Source organism: Scylla paramamosain, chromosome 15, assembly GCF_035594125.1.
Source record: "Scylla paramamosain isolate STU-SP2022 chromosome 15, ASM3559412v1, whole genome shotgun sequence".
Lineage (NCBI taxonomy): Eukaryota > Metazoa > Arthropoda > Malacostraca > Decapoda > Portunidae > Scylla > Scylla paramamosain.
Window position 1 is genome coordinate 19,673,270 of NC_087165.1, and position 25,242 is coordinate 19,698,511.

A 25,242-nucleotide genomic window follows, 5' to 3' on the forward strand; every position below is an offset into this window, starting at 1 on the left:
TGGAAAATTCGTCTTCGCCTATAGATATACGTATATCTATCGGTCTATCAGTGTATCTGTTTACCTATACGTGTCGATCCCTCCCTCTTATTTATAAAACAAGAACATAACTCCTCCATAATCCCTGATCCTCTCTCCCAAACTTCTCAAGTTAACAGAATTTTCTTCGTAATGCAAAAATGCACGTGAAGTCGTTTTCTCTTCAGTCTGCATAGCCGTTTTCTTTGTTAGGGGAAGGGGCTTCGTTAACAGAGACGAAAACTTGAATAATTTTACATGCTCCTTAAAAAGGAGTAAACACTTCCTTAATTACGCTCTTGTTACTCTTCAGGACAACACTACTCTTTTAATTAACCACCATTATAATCGTCATTACTTGACACAAACTAGCTTGAATGCCACGTACAATCTTCCAAATTATCCTTTAAATTAAACAAGTTACTTAATAGCATACATACCATTAGCGAATATGACGTGACAAAAATGAATAAATAAATAAAGTTTTCGTCCGCCAATGACACACATGGGTTAATTTTGAAATATTGCATAGAGTTAATCATGCCTCGTTCTACACTTTAGGTAGTTATTCTTGCAACCATCATTACAGCCACCATAACAAACAGCTACTCAGGCCTCACTGTGATCTTATGGAAGCTACTCATGTAACCATCATTACAGCCACCATAACAAAGAGTTATCCATACCTCATTCTGTCCAAAAGGAAGTCACTCTTACAACCATCATTGCAGCCTCCCTTCCAACACCCTGTCACTGAGCGAGAATGCTCCGTGTTTAACGACCAATGACATCTTCAGATGGCACAGTGGCTGGTATGGCGCATGCGTGACCTTACGCTCGACAGCCTTCGCCTTGTTCACAGTGGTCCTTTTGTACTTACTAATGAAAGCTTTCCAGTTACTTGTTATTTAGCAAATGGTTTTTTGTTATGGTTTCGGGGGAACTTTTTGAAATTATATGTTTAATAGCCTTCAGTAACAGTTGTATACTTCCTACTCATCTATCTCTATTCTATTCCACCAAACGCATACATTTATGTTTTTAATACGCAGTTCTCAACATCCCTTCATTAAAAACCAATTATTCATCTGGTATAAATTATCTATATGTAATTCCTATGTAATTCTTCCAAAAAAATAAATAAAATAATATCAAGGTGATCAACTGCCAACACAGTGCGTCACGACGCCAAGAACGTTTACTTGAGCGCACAATAATAGTTACACAGGTAGGAAGTATACATCGAGATGTGAACGTGTATAAACATTACTGACTCGTCTGTGTACACCTATCCCCCTTCTGTGTGTGTGTGTGTGTGTGTGTGTGTGTGTGCAATGCGAGGAGAGTAACAGGATGCCATGATATAATGCTGCAGTGATACTAGTGCTTCTTGGGACCCCCACAGATATGCAATCGTGGAAGGGCAGCGCGCTCAAGGAGAATAGAAATAAAATTATACCAACACAGAGAATCTCCTTGCTCTGGAAATTACGTATGCAACCTCTCTCTCTCTCTCTCTCTCTCTCTCCGTTTTAGGTGTATCTAAAGATATATGGAAGAGAATAAGCCAGTAATAAAGCCGGGTAGGGACTCTAGACAATTACCAAGATAACTAGCCTTGTTTTCCTTCACCCCGGAATTGCCACAAGCCTCTACTCTCACTTCGAATCAGTACCAACTAGCATTCTCGACCACAACAAACTGTGCTTCGATCCTAAACTCCAGTACACGAACACGAAGCTTCCCAGTGAACACAAGACTGCTCCACGTAATACTTCATTTTAATAAACCGCCTAGCGTTCATGCACAACAGAGTGAAGGTTGCTACGGTAGAGTAAGCCTATTGACGTCATCATTGCCACTACCAACGTCACTAACAGCCACTTGATAAAACTACGAAAACTTTAAAAAGATAATAATAATAATAATAATAATAATAATAATAATAATAATAATAATAATAATAATAATAATAATAACAACAACAACAACAACAGGAAAAGTGTGTTCTTTTTTTTTCGAACATGAGAAGTAATATGATCGATTGGATCTTTCTGTACAGGAGAGCAAGAGGCTATCAACAAGACCACTCTCGGCTTGACATTCTCCCCGCCATACAAATACCAACACGACACAAAGCCAGAATTGGCAACCTTCTCGCCAGCTCGGATCCTCATGCTCCGCGGCGCATCAAACCTGTGACTCATAATCCCAACTCAGCTCAAGCTCCTATTTCAATGCATATAATACCACATCTCCCTGTAATCCCTGGTTCAGTCCTCACATTACTAATAGAAACTTAACCTGAGCCTGACTCTCGTAACTCCTTCAGCATCAAGGCATCAGTTTCACTATTTTGAATATCACTACATTATATCAATTATACGATATTTTTTGTATTCTTTTGCATTAAAGAGGTTAAACATATCTCTAATTACTCATCTGATATAATGTATTTTCACTAACAACCGGTGTTGAGTTGAGATACTGTCAATAATAATGAATGCGTGGCGGGGTGACGAAGTTAACCTTACTACGATTGTAAATCTGTAGTTAAAAAATAGGTGATGCATCAAAGACATGCTGGTATACGAGTATACTATTACTTAATAAAAAAAAAAAAAAGCAAGTAGAAAATGTATGAATATTGATAGCTAAAACAAATAGGCTAATGATGCTGTTCATTGGTGGAAGTGGTACGTAAATAGTATGGTAGATAAGAACATAAGAACATAAGAAATAAGGTAAGCTGCAAGAAGCGACCAGGCTTACACGTGGCAGTCCCTGTTACACGTGGCAGTCCCTGTAATGATGTTATTACGATAACAATAATACTATTACTATTACCACCGCTATAACGTACTATTACTGGTGGTGATGCTACTCTTGTCGTAGTTGTAGCAACAGCAGAAGTAATAGCACTAGTAATAGAAGTAGTACACAGTAGTAATTATTGTTGTAAAAACATTTCCAAATACAGCTTATAAGAACAAACATCAGTATCCTACCACTTCACAATCCAAAAAAAAAGATAATGATCACGGCAAGAAAATATCATAGAACAGCTTCAGCACTACTAATAAAGCATCAAACATCACGGCATCAGCGGCAACATAACACCACACGCCACACTCACCGGAGCACACAGAAGGCCTTAACCACTTGGTTCATCTTTCCTCCCTTCCGATTGTTTGTTCTTCAGATTGATTTTAACCGGTACCTTAGATAGTATGGACCTACAGCACGAAATAAAGTCACCTTGCACAGCAAGCATTCTTCAAGTTATGCCAAAATGCGCTCACAGCGTCCCACACACCACTATTTGCAAGCACCCGCGAGAAGGCCTAACTGGGTAGTGCGTTCCATCATAAATATTTTACTATTTTAGTTTCCTTTAAATTTTAAAGAGCAGTTATAAATAGAAACATAGATTATTAAAGTGCATTTCAGAACAAAAATACAAATTCAAGAAGAACACTGGACATCTTGCCAGAATTTTCGGTTATGTACAAGACAAGGTGAAAGTTATTCCTGCTGGTCACCTTCATGTTCATGCGCATGGCTCGAAACATGTTTCACGCGCTTCATTCGGATGGCTGTCGGTCATTGATTTTGAACTGTGATTATTAAACCCTGCCATATGCCCTCCGTGTATCAGTCCAACACCTTATGTGCATGAATGCAGACAAGCGGTGAGAAGTAAAGGCGTGAAGCATTTCTTTTACTTAATAGCATTTCAATACTCGTAAAATGAGCGTTGTCTACCAGCTGCCACGCATAATTTTACACTTCACAAAGTTACTGTTACTTTTAACCTTGACTTGCTCGTCTTTCACCATCCCTGTTACTTAAAAGCGTCTGGCAGAACACCATCCATCACTGTCAGCCACGGCACAGCAGCACTATGGCCCTATGTAGGCAGTGAGCGCGTGCTGCCATGAAAACACCATTTATCCGCCTCAGACAAGACACCCATCAGAACAACGCAATTATTAGGTCTTTCACGAGTACTGTACAACTGGTTAGTTGGCATTTGCTTGGATGAGGGAATAACATTTATTTATAATAATAATTTACCTCGTTCTGGCACATCTTGTCGCTAGATATGTAAGTTCTCGAGTTTATTTCCAGCGTCAGGAATTTTGGGTTGCTTCTCCTTGCTGCTAATGTACTATTTAAATCCTGAATGTTTATTAGTAACTGTTATCTCACACTTTTAGTAGAAATTAATAATCGAGTTAGCAAATATGCATCCTAACCCCTTTATTCCCCTAACTGTTAACTTGATATTCGTTAGTCGTCCTGCTCTCTCTTATTATTATAATTCAAAGAATAATCCAGCTTTTGCAAGTGTTGTAATTTTTCACCTCCCTGTGCGTGACTATACATCAGGCAAGACAGAAAATTGTATTCACGGTTTTTAAAATGCTACCAAAAGAGAGAGAGAGAGAGAGAGAGAGAGAGAGAGAGAGAGAGAGAGAGAGAGAGAGAGAGAGAGAGAGAGACACTGCGTTTAAAAAATGTAAGAAAAGCGAAAACTTAAGTGAAAATTATAAAAGCCAGGATGAAACGTTGCATAATAAAAATAGTAATGGATAACATACCCTTAAAAGTTTCATCATTTATCTCTGTGGCCTTTGAAAAGTATGTACTCTTTACAAAAGTGAAGAATACAGGTCAGTGACAATACTATTGCTCTATATAATGTTCTATGAAATATAATCAATAATCTTGCTACCTATTTACTTGCATGCAAGTACTGTGTGTGTGCTGCAAGCATGCGAATGTAAACATGCCCATACTTTCAAGCTCCACTTCATCTTATTTCAATCTTCCATTCAATTCTATATTTATAAGAGACTGAGCTACACATCATGAAGGAGTATTCCAGTCGCCATGTCATGAATGACTACTGGAACCTGTTAAGTCAAAATCTAAGGTTTCATAATGAAGGCACAGGAGGGACAGGCATTCACGCATGTTACACCTTTCTTTATGAGTCTCATATATAACAAAAGATTAATTTCTCTATGGTAATAATGCATGGGTGAGTTTTCTTAGTCAGAATGAAATGGTAAACATGGCATCCTACACATCTTTCCTGCTTTCCTGGTGAATTAATGAGGATTATTACTTCCTTCTCATTATGGAGGCCCCTGGCCTCATGAAGAAACAAGTACATATACAAAAGTTTAATGGAAACTGAGTGATTTTGGAAATAAAAATGACAGAGAAAATACAAGGAGAATCCAAACTCTCAGTGAAAGTTTTAACATTAAACTGACAGAGGAAAACAAGAGGAAAATACATGAAGTGAAAGAACTGCTTGAAAATGAAAGTGACAGAATAAGCATAAGTGTTGTCAGCAGTGATGTGATTAATTGTAACAAAACAAAGCCAGCTTTCTGAGAGGTAGTGTCAAAATCCTGCACATTCACAAACTTTATATTAAAACCAATGAGTTGACCTCTTCATCAGTTTATTAAACCCATAGTGTTTATCAGTTAACTATCCAAAATGATAGACGGCCATAAGTTACAGTGTGGGAAAATAGGGCTTGTCTCTGGTACATTGGTTGCATGTGGTCAAACAAGATCTTCATAGAAAACTACTTATGCTAATGAGAACAATTGATATGTCTTAAAAGTATTAACAAGAAGTACTACAAACAACTACCACAGATAACAACAACAATAAGAAAATGTCCCAATTTAAAGTCAGCATTATGTTTGCCACAATGCAGTACAGCTCATCACATGAATGAGTGACTGAAAACAGTGCGCCAGATTTTCTTTACATATGGGGAATTGTAATAAACTTAAATCTAGGTTATCTTCTGTAAACAAATATGAATTTCTCTTTTTGGAGGGATATGTAAAACTTCTCTACCACCATATATACTCACATGTAACCTTACCTCTTGTTGTATAGTATGAACCCTGAGTTTTGAAAGAAAGAAATTTCAGCAAACTTTCTGAATAAGGTAACACTAGCTTCTGAAGAATACTGGTAGGCCTACTACAACAAAGAATTTAGTGTCAAGTATAGTATGTTTTAACCCTTTGACTGCTATGGCTTCTCCTCAAGCTCAGTAAAATGGTGTGTTGGTTTGATTGTTGTTCAGTAACACCAAGCAGCGCTACTCAAATAACAGATGTATCATTAGCAGTCAAATAGTTAAAAATGTATATCTACAGAAGGACTGGAAGGAATAGATTAGTTTGATTATATTGCTATAAATGAAAGATAGAATCAAAACTACTACAAAAACAGTGATAAAGGTATACATACTAGTGCTGGGATTCACTAACACTGCTTAGATATGATAAAAAGATATAGGTAGGTAAATGGATAGAGATATATAAAAGATTGGAAAGCAGGTACAGATTATTTTGATTATGCCACATCAAATGGAAGACAACATAGAGAAAACAGTGTGATGCATATAAAAGTTCAAATCAAGAAGACTATTTCAAGTTGAAGGGGTGTCTGTATGAGGTCAGCAACAATGGCAGAAAAGAAGGAAGACAGTGCTGCTTGAATTATTACATGCATGTAATGTCCTCACAACACCAAGAAAGTGGAATAAAGGAATTTAGCCAAAGCTGCATGTCCAGAAGAAGAATAAAAGTCAAAAGACAAGTATTAAATTTTAAAGGATATGTTTAGACAATGTCTTCTTCCAGACCCAAAACTTTACATGCAAGCAGTGAAATGATTGATACCAGAAGGGTTGACAGGATAAACGGAATTGAGACACAAATATGGTACAGTTCAAAAGGAAAAAATAAATAAATAAATAAATATAAAAAATAAACAAATAAATAAAATTAAAGTAACAATCAAAGTAAGAGGATTCAATGTACGTCACCAATGAAAACTTTTGGAACCAACCAGATAATTTTCATATAAAGTAGTGTATTTGTATTCTAGGGAGTAAATCCTTGACATAGCAAACTATTTTAGAGAAAACCAGTTTACCTCCAAAGATTGTGTCTATCCATTGGTGACTGCTGAGAGACATTTTAGCACACTCTGATTGCTATGTAATATATGTTAAAATACTAGTCACTCTTGCTTTACTAATTTTCTGCTTTCTTTAGTGAAAACTGGTTTGTTATATGCAGTGATTGCTCATAAGGCTCTTAGGTTTTGTTACTTTTGCCTCTCATAACAATCAAGTGTTAAATGCAAGGCTTGTTCAAAATTCTTCAAATGTTTGTCACATCTAATATTTGCTACATCAAGGGTTTACTTGTTGTATGAAGTTATATGGTGATGAATGTTTTACTTTCAGCATTACCAAACATACCAATTGCCTGAAATACAACAAGTAATTGCTAGATTAGGTAGAGAAAGAAACTGTAAACCTCAGGAGAAAAAGAACGGGATCATAATTACAGACAAGATATGAACAAGTGTTAGCAATGATTCTTGCATGTGTTTACACTGACTGAATAAAGTTGTGCAGTAAAGAAGCTACAGGTAGGCCTAACAATCCAGAAACATGAACTGGTAGTTTACATTTACAGTATTGTAAATTTCATCAACTGTAATCTGAATATATACAGTAATCATAGGATAAATATAACAAAGGAACTATATAGGCAGGTAGTTTGGTTTTATGATGTGGATAAAAAATTTGAGAAGCCAAATTTTGAAGTTAAATTTTTAGCTGTTTTCCTGTTTGTCATGTACAGTAGCTTTATTCATTATTATTATTTATTATTTATTTTTTTCTTTTTGTTTACTTCAACAAATGTCACCTTTGACATGTCAGCAGCAGTGATGAAAATATTGTGTGGATGATGTTCGCACTCTGGGGAATTTATACTGATACCTTTGGCATCAATTTGTAGGCTCATTTCTTTTAAGTGCTGGAAAACCCATACTTGAAACCAGCAAGAATCTTAAAACTTTTCCTCTTCAAATTTCAAAAATATTTCAGAAATTACTTTTCTGATTCACAATTAAATGGAATCTGCTTCAACACTGTTCAAATTAATGGAAATATGTATTTGAAGTTTGCCAACTCTGTAAGTCTATGGTATTCATTAGCTGTTATAAAAGGAAACTCAATAGTTACCCAAATCACATCCCATATTAGTACAAATATTGTTTATTCCCAAGCAAAAAAAAAAGACATTTTGACATCTCCATAAAAATGTCATGAGGTAAAGGAAACACGGCAAAAGGTAGACTTGCAAAACTTGGGCAGGACTTCCCTTCTCAACAGAGAAACTTTTGAGCACGACACTAAGTACCATCAACCGAGATATTTCAACAATACAATGAACATAAAATGCATCTGTGTTCCAATAATGAATTATGTAAAAATAAATTTGTATAGAGAGCTGAAGCTTTCAACTTAGACTGGAGTCATGAAACATACACAACTTATTCCAGGGCTATGCAAAGATGGCTATTATATTCTATCTCTCCAGCTTGAACACTGAACATGTAGCATAAGTTTGCACCAGGTGGCACAAAATTATTCTGCACGATACAGACGTCATGTGTACTCCAGTTGAAATGTATTCTATAATATGCTATATATTTGGCAGTGAATCACCACTGAATGAGCCAAATTGATATTGTAGTCTCTAACTGTAACTGCAGGTGCAAAATAAAGACAATTTAACTGCAGATGAAGATATTATAAAACACCTTAACAGAACAGTAATTATTTTGCTACAATGTAAGTAGTAGCTCAAAAAGTTAACCAATATAACCCACAGATGTTGTGAGTAAAAATATTTTAAGTATAAAACAGACATCCTTGGTGAATCATGTTTTCACAATGTATTCCTTCATAAACACTAAAAAGGTCAATTTACAACAACCCAAAATGAATGCAGTGAATATTTAGGTGCTTAACTGGCCTCACTGAGCCTTCTTAGTGACCCCTCGGTTCTTCCAGGCCAATATGAGCTTGTAGGCAAAGATCAGTGTGAAGATGTGCACCTGCATGGCCACCAGGATGAAGCTATACCACAATACACTGATTGGGTAACCCTGAAGAAAAGCAAAAAGAATTAATACAGTAACAGTAACAATGTGAGATATGAACATCTAGAACATTAGTCATGTTACATTCAGAATATCAAAATATCAAATTATTAAGTACCAACTATCTCACTCATACTTCTCATCTGGAATCTACATTTTCATGCCTGATATTACACTGGCTTTTATAAAATTAATGAACATACATGAAGTTTGATATATTTGATCTGTGATGCCCAGCTTTGAGGCATCATGGAAACACTAAGAAATTGACCTGAGGTAGAATAAATTTGCCATGAGAGGATTTCACTGTGGATCAATCTCTGTCAGGTCACTCATGGACACATGAGCTGGACACTTCAACATATGGGCCACATGTGATCACTGTGGCCCACAGGCAAACCCAAGATTTTCTTTGAGGTGGTAAAGGAAGAAAAACTTTCACAATTTTCAAATTAGCTGGGTGTACCTAACAATTATTGCATACTGTATTGAAATGTTTGACAATTCAACATAAAATTACCCACCAAAGATTAATCACATGAAACAGAAGTAACTAAATAAAAAAATTATTGTTCTGTGATTTTTACAGAGACAGCCTGTATCAGAAAGGCCGCTTGTGCCACCAGGCCAAAATTGAGATAGCTGCATATAAAACTCTACTGAGATCTTAAATTTTATGTTGGAGTGGGAAAATGTCTTTGAATACTGTAGGTAATACTGCTTATAGGAAAGAAGTCCAGTCAACCATCAATGTCTTTGCCTTTGTGTCATTCCAAGGCTAGAAGTGCTATATAATTAAGTTTAACAGCATTTACAGCAAAATGTTCACAATATCATGTCTTACACAAGTGTTGTAGCTTCTTTGTTAATTCTTCTTCAGTTTGTGCTTCCTCAAAGATGACTGGTTAGTTTAGGACAACTTACAGTGAATGTATATAGCATTTCTATGATTTCATAAGTGTTAGATTTGATGCCAAAGGCAATGAATCATCAACTTTGGTCTGGCCTGGGCCCTGAGTCCAAAGTTCATTTTTACCAATGAGGAGCAAACAAAGATACACATTGTTCATTATACTGCTTGTGGGGAAGAAGAAACATCTATTTTATGAGGTACCATACCTTTATATACATATGGAACATAAATTCAAGAGTGTTAAGTGGGTGGTGGGTCTAATGAGCAGACAAAATATTTTCCCAGAACTAATTCTGGTGGGACAAACTGCACCCCTTGCCCTCACAGTAGGTCCACCAGTGCCAAGGTCTTTGTGATTTTTAATAATACTATACTCAATCACATGAAGTCTGGCATAGTAATTTCAGCACCAGACAACACACAAACAGGATAATAGTGTCCCAGGGTGATGTTCTTGCCTGCTGATCAGTCTATGCATACCTGTCTGATTTAAAATGTATGGCAAACAAAGTTTAAATTCTTGCCAAAACTTTTTATTTACTTACAAGGTACTAGACTCTACTCATATAAAAATACATCTTATAAGTAAATGAGGTTCTTGGCTGTAATAATAAGTCTCTCTACCACACAATGAAGAGAAAATGTGAAAACTTCAGCCAACTACATGTAAATATCCACAACTCACCTGCCATAACTGAAGACCTTGAGGCTCACTTTCAGTACAGTACTCAACAAATTCTTTAAAGTATATCATCGCAGCTAATAGAATTGGTACTGTTGATAGAAGATTAACAAGGCCAAAATATATCTGCAAGGACAATAAAACAGAATAAGTGTGCAGCCACTCACAATGCCAGTTTTCAGTCACTGGTCAAAAAGGTGGTGCTTTAAGTTCATGCTCCTTTACTGGGCAAAGAAAAATTCTGGTTACTTGGCTTATAAGTATTGAGGGCACCTGGAGACAAGTCCATGCATAATGCACTATGGTCTAGCAGCAGGATGTGTAGATGCTCTCTGATAGTATGTATTAATTAACTGGTATAGAAGGAAATATGCAATAGCAGCAAACAGATCTTTTTAGGTGTTTGCTGCTATTGTAGATTTCCCTCACACCAATGTAGATTAATACATGCTGTTTGACATTATTATTTGAATTATGGGAAACATAAAAAGTAAAGAAGAAAATAACTTTCTTCCTGGCATAGAATGTTCACAAACATTTCACATATGGGCTATAGTACCTCATATTATGTCAATGACCAGTTATGCCCCACTATAGTGGGGTTGTTTCTCCTACTATGGAGTGGGTAACCTTGTGATTTTTGAAAAAAGGTGTTACTGTGAACAGTGAATGGTACTCAGACCTTCTGCACAACAACCTAGAAACCTGCTGTGACAAATATAGGGCAGAGATTTTTATGCACAATGGAGCTCCTTGTCATAGGGCAAAAGTTGTGAAGCAATGGCTGAATGTGTGTGCAATCCCTTACCTTAACTGGCCTCCCAACAGTCCTGACTTAAACCCCAATGAAAACCTGTGGTTCATTATGAAAAGGAAGCTAATGAACACTAGTTCATTAGCCAAACTAAAAGCTGCACTGTTAAAACTGTGGGAGTAACTGCTGAAGGAGCTACTTGAAAAACTTGTAGATTCATTTTCAAACTCAGTGCAAGAAGTAATACGCATGAGAGAGAATGCAACAAAGTACTAGGATACTGTTAAGTTAGATGAGTTCTGTTTTTTTAATAATTTCCGAATATTTTCTTGCATAATGGAAGAACATGTCACTGATGGCATGAGAAAGTCTGACTGCCACAATATTTGATGGCCAGTGTGTGTGTGTGTGTGTGTGTGTGTGTGTGTGTGTGTGTGTGTGTGTGTGTGTGTGTGTGTGTGTGTGTGTGTGTGTGTGTGTGTGTGTGTGTGTGTGTGTGTATATATATATATATAATCACAGTACAAATGTGCTACATAATTATGACCAACCTGGAGAAGCAGTATTCGGTTTTTCCTGATGGCAGTGAGGCCGAGGAAACTTGCTAAGGAGCCCAACAACCATATGTACTCCCACTTCAGTGGCTGCAGGAGAGGAAAATATTCTCAAAATACTATATTGAGAGTAAAATTAATATTGTTCTTGAACAAAATATACATAGTACAGAAACAAAAGCCAAACTGGCATTTCAGAAAAGTGTGTGTGTGTGTGTGTGTGTGTGTGTGTGTGTGTGTGTGTGTGTGTGTGTGTGTGTGTGTGTGTGTGTGTGTGTGTGTGTGTGTGTGTGTGTGTGTGTGTGTGTGTGTGTGTGTGTGTGTGTCTGTGTGTGTGTGTGTGTGTGTGTGTGTACCTAGTCTCACCACATCCACACTATGACTCATACTGTGCTTTATGAAGTGGGAAAATGAGGGGGTTGGAGAGATAAGCGCCAACACTATGCAGCATGAGCCGCTGCACAACCCTGGACTGTTCTGCCTACTCATTGTCATCTGAACTGTTGGAGTAAGAGTACACATGATGCCACAGCTGCCAATGTAGCTCTTTTGTGGAATATTATGGAAATTACTAACACAAAGTTAAAAAAAAATAAAGTGGAAGTTTTGGATGTCCAGGGGCAGTGAAAGAGGAAGTACATTCAATGTGATTACTTTATGACAACAAGTGACGGGAAGGTGTGGCACTGGCAAGTACTGACCCCCCCACCCCCTGGCTATCAGAAGTCAACTGGTAATAGGGTGTGCATCACCACCACAAAATGCCTCTGGCCAGACTTCCCTGTGCCATGCTGCATGAACCTGCTTTCATACCATATCTGGTCATTAAAAATCATGCGGCACGTCGTGAAGTACCACATGAGTTCTAGTGTGGACAGGTCTTAAGTATGTCAGCCTAATTTGTGGAAAAATAGAAACCAGCTTCTCTTGCAATACTCATATCACTAAGGTTGCTCACTTACTTGTGGGACTTCTAGCTCTTCAATTTCTAGGATGAAGATGTCAAGTCTGTCAAGAATGTCTGGGACCATCTTGATCAGCATGAGGAGTGCCAACAGGAGGTGGGAGAACACACATTTCCGTAACCGACTCTTGTTCAGGGCACTACATAGTGGGGGATCAGAGACATTAAATTCATTAAATTGTCAAAAACCAATATATACGAAATTAGTAATATGCTTAGTACTAAATAATAAATCAACATATATGGAATGTCACTTCACATACTCTCAGGGATAAAAACATTAGGGCAGAATTCACCAACTTAGTAGCTATTTGCTGGTGACTGTTTAATAGTAACATGCAGACATATGGGGATTAGGATTCTGGAATGTTGTGCATCTTGCTATATTGATTAGTTGAATGTCACTCTCTAATGTGTAGTCTCCTTACAATGACTGCAAATAGCAAGTTATCATAAGTTTTTTTTATACAGAAATGAAGCCCATTTGTTCCTGGTAGTCTAACACTAATTTCTCAATACCTACAGGAGTAGTAATGTATATGAATGTCAATGCATGTTTAGTACACAAAAAACAGACTTGTGGAATGATGCAGCATTCAGAGATTGTCTGGTCACAAAGTAACGGGTGAGAAAGATAAAGAAATATGCATTAAATGGTAGCACGGTCAATGTTGTGACTGTAAGGGAACATCCCTGTTCTGCAGGAGGATTAAGAAGAATATGACATCATTACTGTGGACAACTGTACATGCCTCCATGCTTTCACAAGATGAAGGCCTCCTCCTTGTCTTCTTGTGTGTGAAATGCATTGTCTACTCTATATTACTCCAGCAAAACCCTTTTATCTCATCACTCCATCAAACTAAAAAATTTTTTTTTTAGAATAAAACCAAGAAAACTTGAATTTCCTCCTCCTGACCATATAAGTACACCAGAACTAACTACAGATGAGGCCTTTTGAAAGATAAAAATATGAATTATTTTAACGAGATGAGAACATGCTATGGTTTAAGTAAGCTGGCATTACAGTTTCACCATACCAACTGCACAGATCTTTTACAGACATCAATTCCATCACCATTTCATTTAGCATCCTTATTTTCCCTTACAGGGTTGGACAGCTTACAAGTCACTCCCACTTTTTAATGTCCTAGTTGACTTTCTGCCCTGATGTTCATCCTTCTCTTGTCTTCGTCCACACATCCTCTCCAGGTCTTCAGCCTTCCCCTTTATTTCCTTCAAACATCTGCATCAATGATTCTCTTCTGACCATATGGCCCTCCTCCTTCCCTGCTCATGAAATGGACCTATCAACCCAAATTATATTATCTCCAGCACATTCACCGCATCTTCAGTCTTCCCATTTATCTCCTTCAAACTATATTACATAAAATTTTCTTGAGTATGTATATGGCCCTCCTCCTTAAGTGCCCATATCACCATCTTACCACATTCATGACATCTTCCCTTCCTCTCCATCATCTATCTTCTCATCAATATACAGTAGTTGATTCCACAAGAGACTATCAAGTTGATGACAAGCATCTTCTTTCTATTCAGGTGGTGGGGATTGATCTTTTCATGAATGAATTATGTTCCTCATACTTGTAATGCAAAAATAAAATAAAACAAAAAAAAAAGTAAAATAAAAAAATAATAAAAAGAAACACACACAAGCAAACACACATCAAAATATATACATAAATAGTCTAATGTATTCACTTCAATTTCATATTTTGACTACACTGATTCTTTTCTGTTTTTTAATTCAAGGCAAAAGTGTGTTGAATAAGCCATGAAGTGGTTGGGTATATATTTGTCTGTTCTAAATATCCTAGAGGAAGAGTTATATAATCTACTTCTGCAATTACACCTTTATCTATCCTGGCAATCTAATGTATAGCATAAAAAACAAACACAAAAAGAAAACTAAATAAATAAATAAATATGTTGTCCATCAAGGTAACAGAGGAGTAAGTTAATATACAGTGCCATGCCTCCAGAGTACGAGCTGAGAGAGCAGCCAAGGAGCATCGTCACCTGAAATACTGTTGTGTTATTATAAGGATTCATTAATTTTGACACATCTAACACACATCAGTGAGAAAACACCAGAATCAACTCTTATAATAATTAAGGACACAAAGTAAAGCACAATTTAGTAATTATGATCAACTTCAAATTTTGTATCTACAGAAATGCATATAAAAAACAACTAAAATAAAAACATTAGTAAATTAATTAACAAATCCCAATAATTATAGTGCACAGAACCAGAAGTAACACAGGTAACCTCTCAAGCAATAAGCAAGTTAATATTCATCATGCATAACACCATACAAAGACCAGGAATACTGTTATCAAGCTCTATCACACTAGTGACTACTTGTCATGTCCAACAGTCCTTACTCTCTAGGTACTACTGCAATATATCTACATCCGTATTTCACTTCCAATAAAACCTGATGCACTGACTGAGAAACTGAGATTATCTTACTATCTTGAAGCACAACTTGACATGATATAAAATTTTGTGGCACAGTTTGGCATAAGATGTGCTAATATATAGCATAATAATTTGGCATCTGTTTTGCTGTGCTGGGTGCTTGTAATTTACTTGTGTGAATGATTCTGTCTCAAATCTTATATTCATACTCATGTGTTTGTGAATTTCAGTTACCCTTGTTCTTGTGTAAACCATCGGGTCATGAGCCAGACAAGTGTTAGTTTATAATGAGTTTTCCTTCTCCAGAGACACTTCACAAAGCTGCCCCAATTGTGTTCAGTCAGTCAGTTTAGTACAGAAAATATTAGGAATCTGTGATCCAAAAAGAAGGATGCACCAGCACCCTCTGTACCAAACCACCAGACTGCACTTAATTTGAACAGTTTCTTGGGGTGTCATACAAACCTACCACCTATCTGGCTCACTGCACTGACACAAAGGGGCTGCCAGTCTGGCGAGTTGATTCAACATGTGCTCCCATAATTACACTACATCAAAATATCATTATCATTTTTTCCTGGGATGTATGCAAGATTCAAGTAGTTCTCTGACAATTTGCAAAACTCTGAGGTGCAATTTTAATTTTTTTGTGTGTCAGGCTTGTCTACATCCTGATTGGAAACAAGTCTGTGTACAGTTCTCCTCAGCAGTGATGTCATGTTCCACAAAATGTTTCAGACAAAAAAGTGTGTGCATGTGTGTGTGTGTGTGTGTGCTTAATATAAGTTCATTAGTCGATATGTTAATTTCTATTCAATTTATAAATAGACAAGAAATTCAGTGGACTTTATGACATCAGTACTTTTGGCACAACTGTGTATATTTAGTGTTTCTCAGGCACATGAAATGTTCACTAATGAAAAAGTACATATATGTACAAGAAAAAAACTACAGCTACTCAAAGAAGCACTCTGCTACTTGCAAGACATTGTTTATTGTTATATTAATAGATTAGATCTTGAGCTCTTGTCACTGCAAACACTCACATCTTGTGGATGTTCACTTATCTTCTTTGTATTTCAACAGTTATTCATGTATTCTCAAAAAGCCATCTTTAACACTCGCAGTCTATTCTTACCGTCACATGAGAGAGGTGATACACTAAGATGCAGAGAAGTGCTTGTAATGAATTTTTTTTTTACTTACTTTTTTTTTGTTTTCATAAAGCACATGTTTTACATTCTTACAAGTGCCTTCAGTCTAGTATTCTGTACCTATCATATATTTCTTTTCATTACCCCTTTCCCTCTTATCGTCCAGGTGTTGAGTTACACTGTCGTGCTCAGCTTTGGAGCAACGTGGAAACAATGAAAAATTGATCTGAAGGCAGAACAAATCAGCCACTGCTGGGGAGTGAACCCTGGGATCTTACCCAAAGTAAACACATGTTACTAATCTGGCCAAGATGATCATTAAGGTCCAGGTAGATTAACATTGTCTTGTCTGTCCTCTAACAACTTTTAAAATTAAAATAATTTTGATAAAATAAAGGTAAAATATGATAGAATAATTATATTTATGATAGTGTATATTTGACAAACTCTGAAAATGCAGAAATATATGGCACCAATGACAGTCATCATTCTTATGAATAAGTGACTATCAATATTACAACTTTCATATTGTAGTAGTAAAACACTGTCATGACCCCTTTTAGAGCATCATGGAAACACTGAGAAGGCCATACAATGCACATTACCTGGGAATGAACTCCTGACAAGATGAAGTAAACGTGCCAGTTCAACACATTACCAATTAGGCCAGATGACTGCCTTCTTTCCATTCTCCATCACCTTTATGTTGATTCATCAAAACACTAATAATATGTAATGATGACCATCTAATGCTCTTAACAAGAAATTATGTTTTATTTATTAAAAAAGAGGCCTGGCATGTTTAGAACCAGTAACCAAGGAGATCCCAGGCTACTGGTGGAGATAGAGAAGAATGTGCACCTCCGTGTTTCAAAGACAACGGATAAACTAGACACAAGCTGAGAGTTGAGGCAAGTATTTGCCAGTACTGTGTGGGAGAGAGGGCATGGGTCTATGTTCTTGCATTTAGAGAAAATATGAATGGTGATTTGGTGAATTTTTTTTCATCTTTTTTTTCAATTTTCTTGGTTGAACTATGGCTAAAACTTACAAAATAGTGTCAGTGATGAGTTTCATATCCCTCTGAGACTGCTAAAACATTTTCTCTTATCAGTCACTTTTTTAGTTGAGACAAACCTGTTAAAAGCTAAGACATGAACAACAAACACATGAGTACCACAGGTGCCTTGTATATCTTAAACACTACATATATAAAGAATTTTTAGAAAACTGCATATCTATGTTGCAAAATCAAACATTAACTTTACTTGAAAACTCAACAAAGTATTGTGTGTGTCATGCCTGAACTACATAAGCACTTTCATATAGTATTGCTACAGAATTACTGGCGAGACAAAACATGTACTGACCTGAAAATGTAAACACTAGCACAGTATATGTATATTATGGAGAAAGACTAGGTAAAATAAAAAAAAAATAAAAATAAAAAAGAAGAAAGAAATGCTAGAAAAATACTTTAACTTTCTCAACTGGACACTATTCTATGGTGTGTTGGGCAGGAGTGGCCAAAGTGCAGCATGATGGTATTTCATTTTCAAAGTTATTCAGTGTAGTCTGTCAGATATATATATATATATAGAGAAGAGAGAGAGAGAGAGAGAGAGAGAGAGAGAGAGAGAGAGAGAGAGAGAGAGAGAGAGAGAGAGAGAGAGAGAGAGAGAGAGAGAGAGAGAGAGAGAGAGAGAGAGAGAGAGAGAGAGAGAGAGAGAGAGAGAGAGAGAGAGAGAGAGAGAGAGAGAGAGAGTGTGTGTGTGCAATGAAAAGTTACACAAAACACAATGTTGTAAGTCATGTAGGAGTGCAGTGGTCATGCTGTGTGAGTGTTATGCCAAGCTGTGTGCTGTGTAACACTGCAGTGCACAACTGACAGTGAACTTAACCCTCAGGGAAGCACCTGATATTATTTATGTAGCTTCTGTTTGTCTCACTGGCCATTGCCACTGTCTTGGCCACCCCTGATAGCTGCCACACAACATTATATACACTGGAGTAACAAGAATCTTGCTATCTAGTAGAAATTATAGAATATATGGTAAAGAAATAGTATATTGGACTATAATATGACAAAGACAAGTAGTCACCATATGACTTACAATTCTGAAATAGTCTTCTTTGGAGGCCAGCTGTAATAACCAAAATTTCATTAGATACTAAGCATCATTACTGATGAAACTACTCTATGCAAAAATCCACTGTTTGATCTGTACGGTGAGAAGCTTTCATTCATAAATATACAATCATCATAATTAAATTTAATATCTCTATTTTCCCTTAGAGGATTGGACAACTTAGGAGTCTTCCCCACACAGAAAAAGCTTGATTCAAATCTGTATACACACACACACACACACACATACTAATCTAACAGCTCTCAAGTGAAAGGTCAAGTAATAAGATTTATGAGAATTTATGTAATAGGGCTTTCCAGTCTGCATACAAGACTAAATCAAATTAACTGGAGTAGGTATATAAATTTCTAAACATACCATACACATGTATATAATTTATCAAATAGTATGTGGACAATATGTATTAATGGATGAAAAATGTAACAAAATATTTAGTACTTATATCCATGCAGCTATGTGGTGTCCATCCATAACTTTCAAATTCCCTCCTTCCATAATTATTCTTGATGCTTGGTCCTCACTACAATCCTACTAATGCCACATTCTCTGGTATAGCCATGGTCACAAATCAAGTAATCCAGAAGTTATTATTTAAGTAATCTTCTACACTCACTTCTACTGTGATTTGTAATTTTCTATTACTTAAATCCTCTGATATACTGATAATCTCCTTACAAAAGTTCACATTTTTCAGCAGATTAGATTGACTGGTGCAACAGATAAGGGACTTAAGACTAAAAAGGAAACATTAAATACCTCAAGTGAATGTGGTATATTACTTGGTTTCTGACGAGGACTGTACCATGTTAAATATTCTTACCATATATAACATGCTGTGTATTCTGCAAGAAGTTCAATAGACTCCTAAGGAGACGAACCAAACTTGACCTCCTTACAGTATGAAGAGCTTGAGCTACACTTGGCAAGTACTGTTTCCATATCTATATCTATCCTCAAGTCTTTCTTTCACCTGATGTATAAGTATAATCCTTGCCTCCATCACCTCCTCTACATCCACTCTTCATTTCATCTATAATACTATGAGTCTCTGGCCTTCCCATTTGTCTGGTTGTGCACCTCACTGCAATGAGGTTTACTTTGATGATAAAACTAATAAGGCTGCATGCAGAATGACTGACAACCCAAAATAAAAAACTAATAAAATCCAGGTTTCTATCAAAAGATATCAACAAAAGACTGCTTCAAGAAGCAAAAGTACATTTTGCATGCAATTTCTTTTTTTTCCTAGAATATGCATTTCTTTCTCCAAAACTACATGTTTCCTGTGAGTAGCACCAGAGCCACAAGTGGTAGAGAGACACCCACCATGCAATCACTTGGCACAGTGTTATCTTCTGGTAACATTATGGTGCATGGCATCTAAAAATACTTGGTGGTTGATCTGCCGGGGCAGCTAACCATGTGACACAAGTAACTCGGTGCTCTTTCTATTACATCAGTAGATAACCCAATGCTGTTATAGTTCAATTTACTCCCATATAAACCTTTTTAGATCATATTCAAAATAAGGAAAGGAACTGGGTACTTTAATCTAGACTCAGGCTTGCTGGGATCTGATCATCCACCATGTGGCCTTGATGCACTGACACAGGCCAGCATGACAGCTGCAACACATGGAAGAAAGAGAGCCTACCACACTCATGCAAACTACAAGAGCAAGACCCACTACCCACCTCCTACAAGGAAATAAACAGGAAGTATTTGTCTGTGGAACAAATCCTAACATTAGTCTCAGGCAGCCTCCAGTATATTTTTGTGTCAAGAAAACTTCAAACTTCTGAGAGGAACTGTCTTGTCTACTGGGGAAATGGAAAATGCTGTCCTGTCTATTGGGGGAGTGAAAAGTGCTGTCCTGTCTACTGGGGGAGTGAAAAATGCCATGGATGGATATAGTAATAGTAAAATGGCAGTGGTGAGATCAGGAGTTCATCTATACTTACCACTGCAGGCTTGAATGTTCCACATACACAAAACATAAATAAATAAATAAATGATAAAAATAATGAATAAATTAATTAATTAATTAAAAGGAAAGTGGTTGCACTAGCTAAAATTATTGTAGTGACAGGACAGTCAAAGGTGACCAAAATTTACTTGAGCTTTGTTGATCTCTTGGTTTAATTGGTAACATGCTGGGCTTGTGTTATCTCACTCCCTGCCAGGAGTTCAATACCAGTGACAGCCTGTCACAGCCATTTATCCTGCCTTCAGATCAAATTTCAAGGTGTCTCTATGATATCCCAAAAGAGTTAAGGCATTAACCTACAATAAATTAGTGACCAAATTGCAACATAAATGCCTACTAGCACTACAGGCCATTAACATTAAAAACTAAAGCCATGTAATGCTTTTGTAAGGTCAATATGATCATGTCCTCTGTAGTATTTTCATGGTGAGGGTACTGTTAACATTAATTAGAGAAATATATAATTTTGTGCAAACAGCAGCAATACTCTCTTCATTTGTTACAGGGATTTTTAAATACACTTTAAGGTTAGAATCAAAACGCAACAAAGTGACAAAATAGAAAGCAGATTGTCTGGCAGGGAATAATATGCTGTTTGTGAATGCAAGATTTAGCAGGTTACCAAGGCTTTTTTTAAGAACAAATTAATGATCCTTCTCACAACTTTTTGTTAATTTAAAACCACAAATAAATATTAAATAAATAAATAAATAAATGAATAACAACTGAAGAGGAGTCCAATTTAAATTCTTGCTGGCATTTAGCAGATTAACAATTTAGTTTTAGTGAGTTTTAAATATAAAGAATAGGTATATATATATATATATATATATATATATATATATATATATATATATATATATATATATATATATATATATATATATATATATATATATATATATATATATATATATATATATATATATATATAATCAAACTCATTCATCAATTCTTAAAGAAAACTAAATCTATAATGCTGTAAAGACATTAAGTTGTAAGGCTCTCCCTATATGAATTTGGGCCACTAATAGTTTTCATGTATCTATTTGAATTCACCCTGTATTCAAATTCTTCCTGTCACTTGGAACAATGCAACTGCACACCTGGAAGTATTTAAGCCAACTAGTTGCCCCCACCCCAACATGTTATGCTGTGAAGTAAGTGCATACTAATCTCGAATAGTACTGGGGACAGTTTACAATGACTCTTTCCTTTGCCTAATGCACAGGCTGTGGTCTAACCCAAGGTACTTTGGACAGCACCTGCTGGCTTCCCTGTCTGTTAGTGTGCTTCCTGCAGGCTGCTGGCACCTAAACCTACTCTTTTATGCAAGAAACCCTACTGACAAAAATAAAACTGCAAATATAACTTCGAATAATTATAAAAGGAAAAAAAAAAATCTACGGTGTGTTTCTGTATCTGATGCTTGTAAGGAACATCTCATGTTTCATAAGAGAAAATCAACCTTTCCTTTCCAGTATTCAATGAGTGCACTGGGCTGATTAATGTGCCCAGCTGTTTCTCCGGCCTGGCCCGATCCTGGTGGTGAGCACCATGAGGGCAAGACAGCCCCTCGGGCCACCCAGGCTGAGCTGCGAGGCCAGGACCACAGGGGAGGGAGCGTGTGAGGGAAGAAAGAGTGTGCGTGTGCCGTGAAGCAGATGCCAGGAATACTGTCGGGTCAGGCATCGTGTTTCTCACCTAATCTGGTAATGCGGCGCCACGGTCTCCCTGTGCAAGAAGTCCGTGCCATCCGTGCCGCTCACCATGGGGCCTTCTCGAGACGCCATCCTGCCCTCCTCCGCCCCGTGTGTGGCTCAGCGAGGGAGGCAAGGTCGAGTGAGTGGGTCAGACGGCGGGCGCGTGGCTCTCCGCCCACTGCTGCAGCCTGAGCCACTGGCACTAGTGGCACACTGTCACCCAAACGCCGGCCTCCAACAATAATAAGTGACGTCACCAGCGGAGGATTTCTTCCACAGAAAACGGAATCTCACCTTCGAGTTTATGGGGGAACTGCAGATTTTGTTACTCATTGTAAGAACATAAGAACATAAGAAATAAGGAAAGCTGCAAGAAGCGACCAGGCTTACACGTGGCAGTCCCTGTATGAAATATTTCCCTGTATATAATATTTCCACCTATTATCCCCATCCATAAACCCGTCTGATCTTCTCTTGAAGCTCCCAAATGTCTTAGCACTAACAACATGATTACTGAATCCGTTCCACTCATCTACCACTCTATTTGAGAACCAATTTCTTCCTATCCCTTTCTTAAACCTAAATTTTTCAAGCTTGAATCCGTTACTTCTTGTTCTCTCCTGGTTGTTGATCCTAAGAATTTTACTTACACCCCCCTTGTTATAACCCTTATATGTTATAACTCTCTTATTTATAAGATTTTTTTTCTTTCTCTCCATTAAACTATAATGGTGATGTATGTAGAGTTTTCTACGGATTTTTAAGCAGTTTTATATAATGGTACTTGTTATTTAAACACAGTGATGTGACTGTGGGTCATGTGCAATGGTGCATGCTTCTCTGTACTGTGCATTACTTGGTCTTATATTCAGGACTGCGTTCCTAGACCTTACCTTATGTTCCCAAATTAGCTTTCTTTTTACCACCATACACACATGAGATGCAGGTGATGTATCCATTGCAGAAAGGATCTGTCTGATAGTTACCTACTCAGACCTGGCACTTAACACTGATTGTAGAATGGAGGAAGGGCGAGTGACGAATTAGTGTGGATGAAGGATAAGGCCACCATAGAGTAATTGCATGTAATTATATAAGGCTTGTATTTAATAAAAGTAAAGTTATATGTCTCGAAGACGATGGCCGCGGCCGTGGTCGCTGGTGGTGTCTCCACGTCCGCGCAACGTGGCTCCAGCAGGGCACGTGGCACCTATGGCCCGTATTCGGAAACGCTTTGCTCTCTCACCACGACTATTTTCAAAGGTCACAGAGATGATTTGTCAGATTTCCAGGAAGTGTTTCTCCTTTGTCATTATAACCATAAAAATACCCTTAAAAACCTGTTTAACTTCAAGTAAAGACTGTAGAGCCCTTTGAATGTTGTGGAACTTGAGGCGCAGAAGTGTTTCAGAATAAGGTTCTCGGGTTCGAGAAAGTGCACCACATAATAAAAGAGTTTGAATAATTGGAAAATTACAAAATATTTTAATAGTTTCTTTTGCCATAATGTGAAGAGGGAAACTAAGGATCCGTCACTCTGAGGCGGGTTATAAGCTAAATAATTGGTACACAGGATAAATAATCTCGTGTCATCAAATTCTCGAGACTTATACAGTACGGCGCTTTGAATTTTTATAAGGACTACTTTCAGTGGCCACACAGATGACACAGGATCTTTTTTTTTTTTTTACCAATGATGATACCATAATCATTATACAATAATTAGAATTATGAACTAAAATACCCTTGAAAACACCAGTTTCCTCCACTAGAGCACGTTAAAAGTAGTTCAGACAAGATGCTAAAAGGTTTGGGAATGCGGTCCCTTGATAATATTGCCTCCACCCTATCCTCCGATGTTCCACTTGACCCAAATGTCAAAATTAGAGATGATGGATGACAGACAAGTGACACACGAAAAATGATTAGTAGCTTCAAGAGCACAAGGCTTGACGCTCTTGCTGTGGCATGGCTGTGGCTGTACAACCCTGTGCCCCCAACACTTTATGGTACGTGATCAGTAAAAAAAATATATCTTGTGTTAGTGAATCTGCAGTGTTTTATTCGGATTCCATATGTCATATAATACATTACAAAATTTAAATATCACTTTATTAAATATAATAATGGTTATAAGATATTTGCTTACTCCTCGACACACACACACACACACACACACACACACACACCAATGAAAAATTAAATTTCAATGTCCTTTAGTGTATGACAATTTCCGTTACAACGTGGCTAAATGAGCTAAGATTGGATTCAGATAAAATAATAATAATAATAGCAACAACAACAACAATAATAAAAATGATAATAATAATAGTAGTAGTAGTAATAATAATAATAATAATAATAATAATAATAATAATAATAATAATAATAATAATAATAATAATAACAAATTTCCATGACAACCACACGACGCTAGACTCAAGTAAGGGTCGTAGGCAACTAATTTACAAACTACTGTGGTTATTGTTAAATTAATAAATAAATAAAAAATAAATAATTGAAATAAATCTAGGAGAGAGACAGAAAATGCAAGGATAACAACATATTCTTGGATTAAAAAAGAAAAAAAAAACGATGAGGAAGTCAAGATGGTACTTTTTACAATCCTAATTATTCTGATTCACACACACACACACACACACACACACACACACACACACACACACACTACTTTCCATTCTCCCGGGCCGGAGTTCAGTGTTGAAGAGCAGAGAGCGCCGTTACTGAGCGAAATCAGATACGAGTATGTCTTACCCAATTTTTGTCTCTGTTTCTTGTTCTGTAACTCTATAAAGTTGTAGTTATGTTATAAGAAAGAGAAGAATGGTTAGAGTTTTACATTTTACAGTAGAGTAGAAAATGTGTGATAAAAGGCACATAAACATTG

At 36.8% G+C, this 25,242-nt stretch overlaps 2 protein-coding genes across 3 annotated transcripts in view; both read right to left on the minus strand.

Moving 5' to 3' along the window:
• Window positions 1–8,121: 8,121 nt before the first annotated feature.
• LOC135107583 (protein jagunal-like) lies at window positions 8,122–22,599 on the minus strand. 2 transcript variants are annotated; one of them, XM_064017602.1, is made up of 6 exons: window positions 22,336–22,573; window positions 18,609–18,638; window positions 12,893–13,034; window positions 11,928–12,020; window positions 10,626–10,748; window positions 8,122–9,033 (listed from the first exon to the last, which is right to left on the minus strand). In XM_064017602.1, the coding sequence occupies exons 1-6, from the start codon at window positions 22,422–22,424 to the stop codon at window positions 8,902–8,904; spliced, it is 609 nt and encodes a 202-aa protein (XP_063873672.1). In that variant the 5' UTR covers window positions 22,425–22,573; the 3' UTR covers window positions 8,122–8,901. The 2 variants fall into 2 exon arrangements, with proteins under 2 accessions (XP_063873672.1, XP_063873673.1); XM_064017603.1 differs by lacking the exon at window positions 18,609–18,638 and having other exon boundaries at window positions 22,336–22,599.
• Window positions 22,600–24,368: 1,769 nt separating this feature from the next.
• The window catches only part of LOC135107582 (uncharacterized), a 21,323-nt gene continuing 20,449 nt past the window's right edge, over window positions 24,369–25,242 (minus strand). Inside the window, exon 6 of the mRNA XM_064017601.1 lies at window positions 24,369–25,242. This exon is cut by the window's right edge and continues 1,076 nt beyond it. The gene's annotated coding sequence lies outside the window, so the exon portion shown is untranslated.

Coding starts and splice junctions, on each gene's coding strand:
- LOC135107583 (XM_064017602.1), bottom strand. CDS start 22,424: ATGGCGTCTCGAGAAGGCCCCATGGTGAGCGGCACGGATGGCACGGAC. Junction 18,639..22,335: donor GCGCCGCATTACCAGATTAG/GTGAGAAACACG, acceptor TGGTTATTACAG/CTGGCCTCCAAAGAAGACTA. Junction 12,021..12,892: donor AAGAGCTAGAAGTCCCACAA/GTAAGTGAGCAA, acceptor CCTCTCCTGCAG/CCACTGAAGTGGGAGTACAT.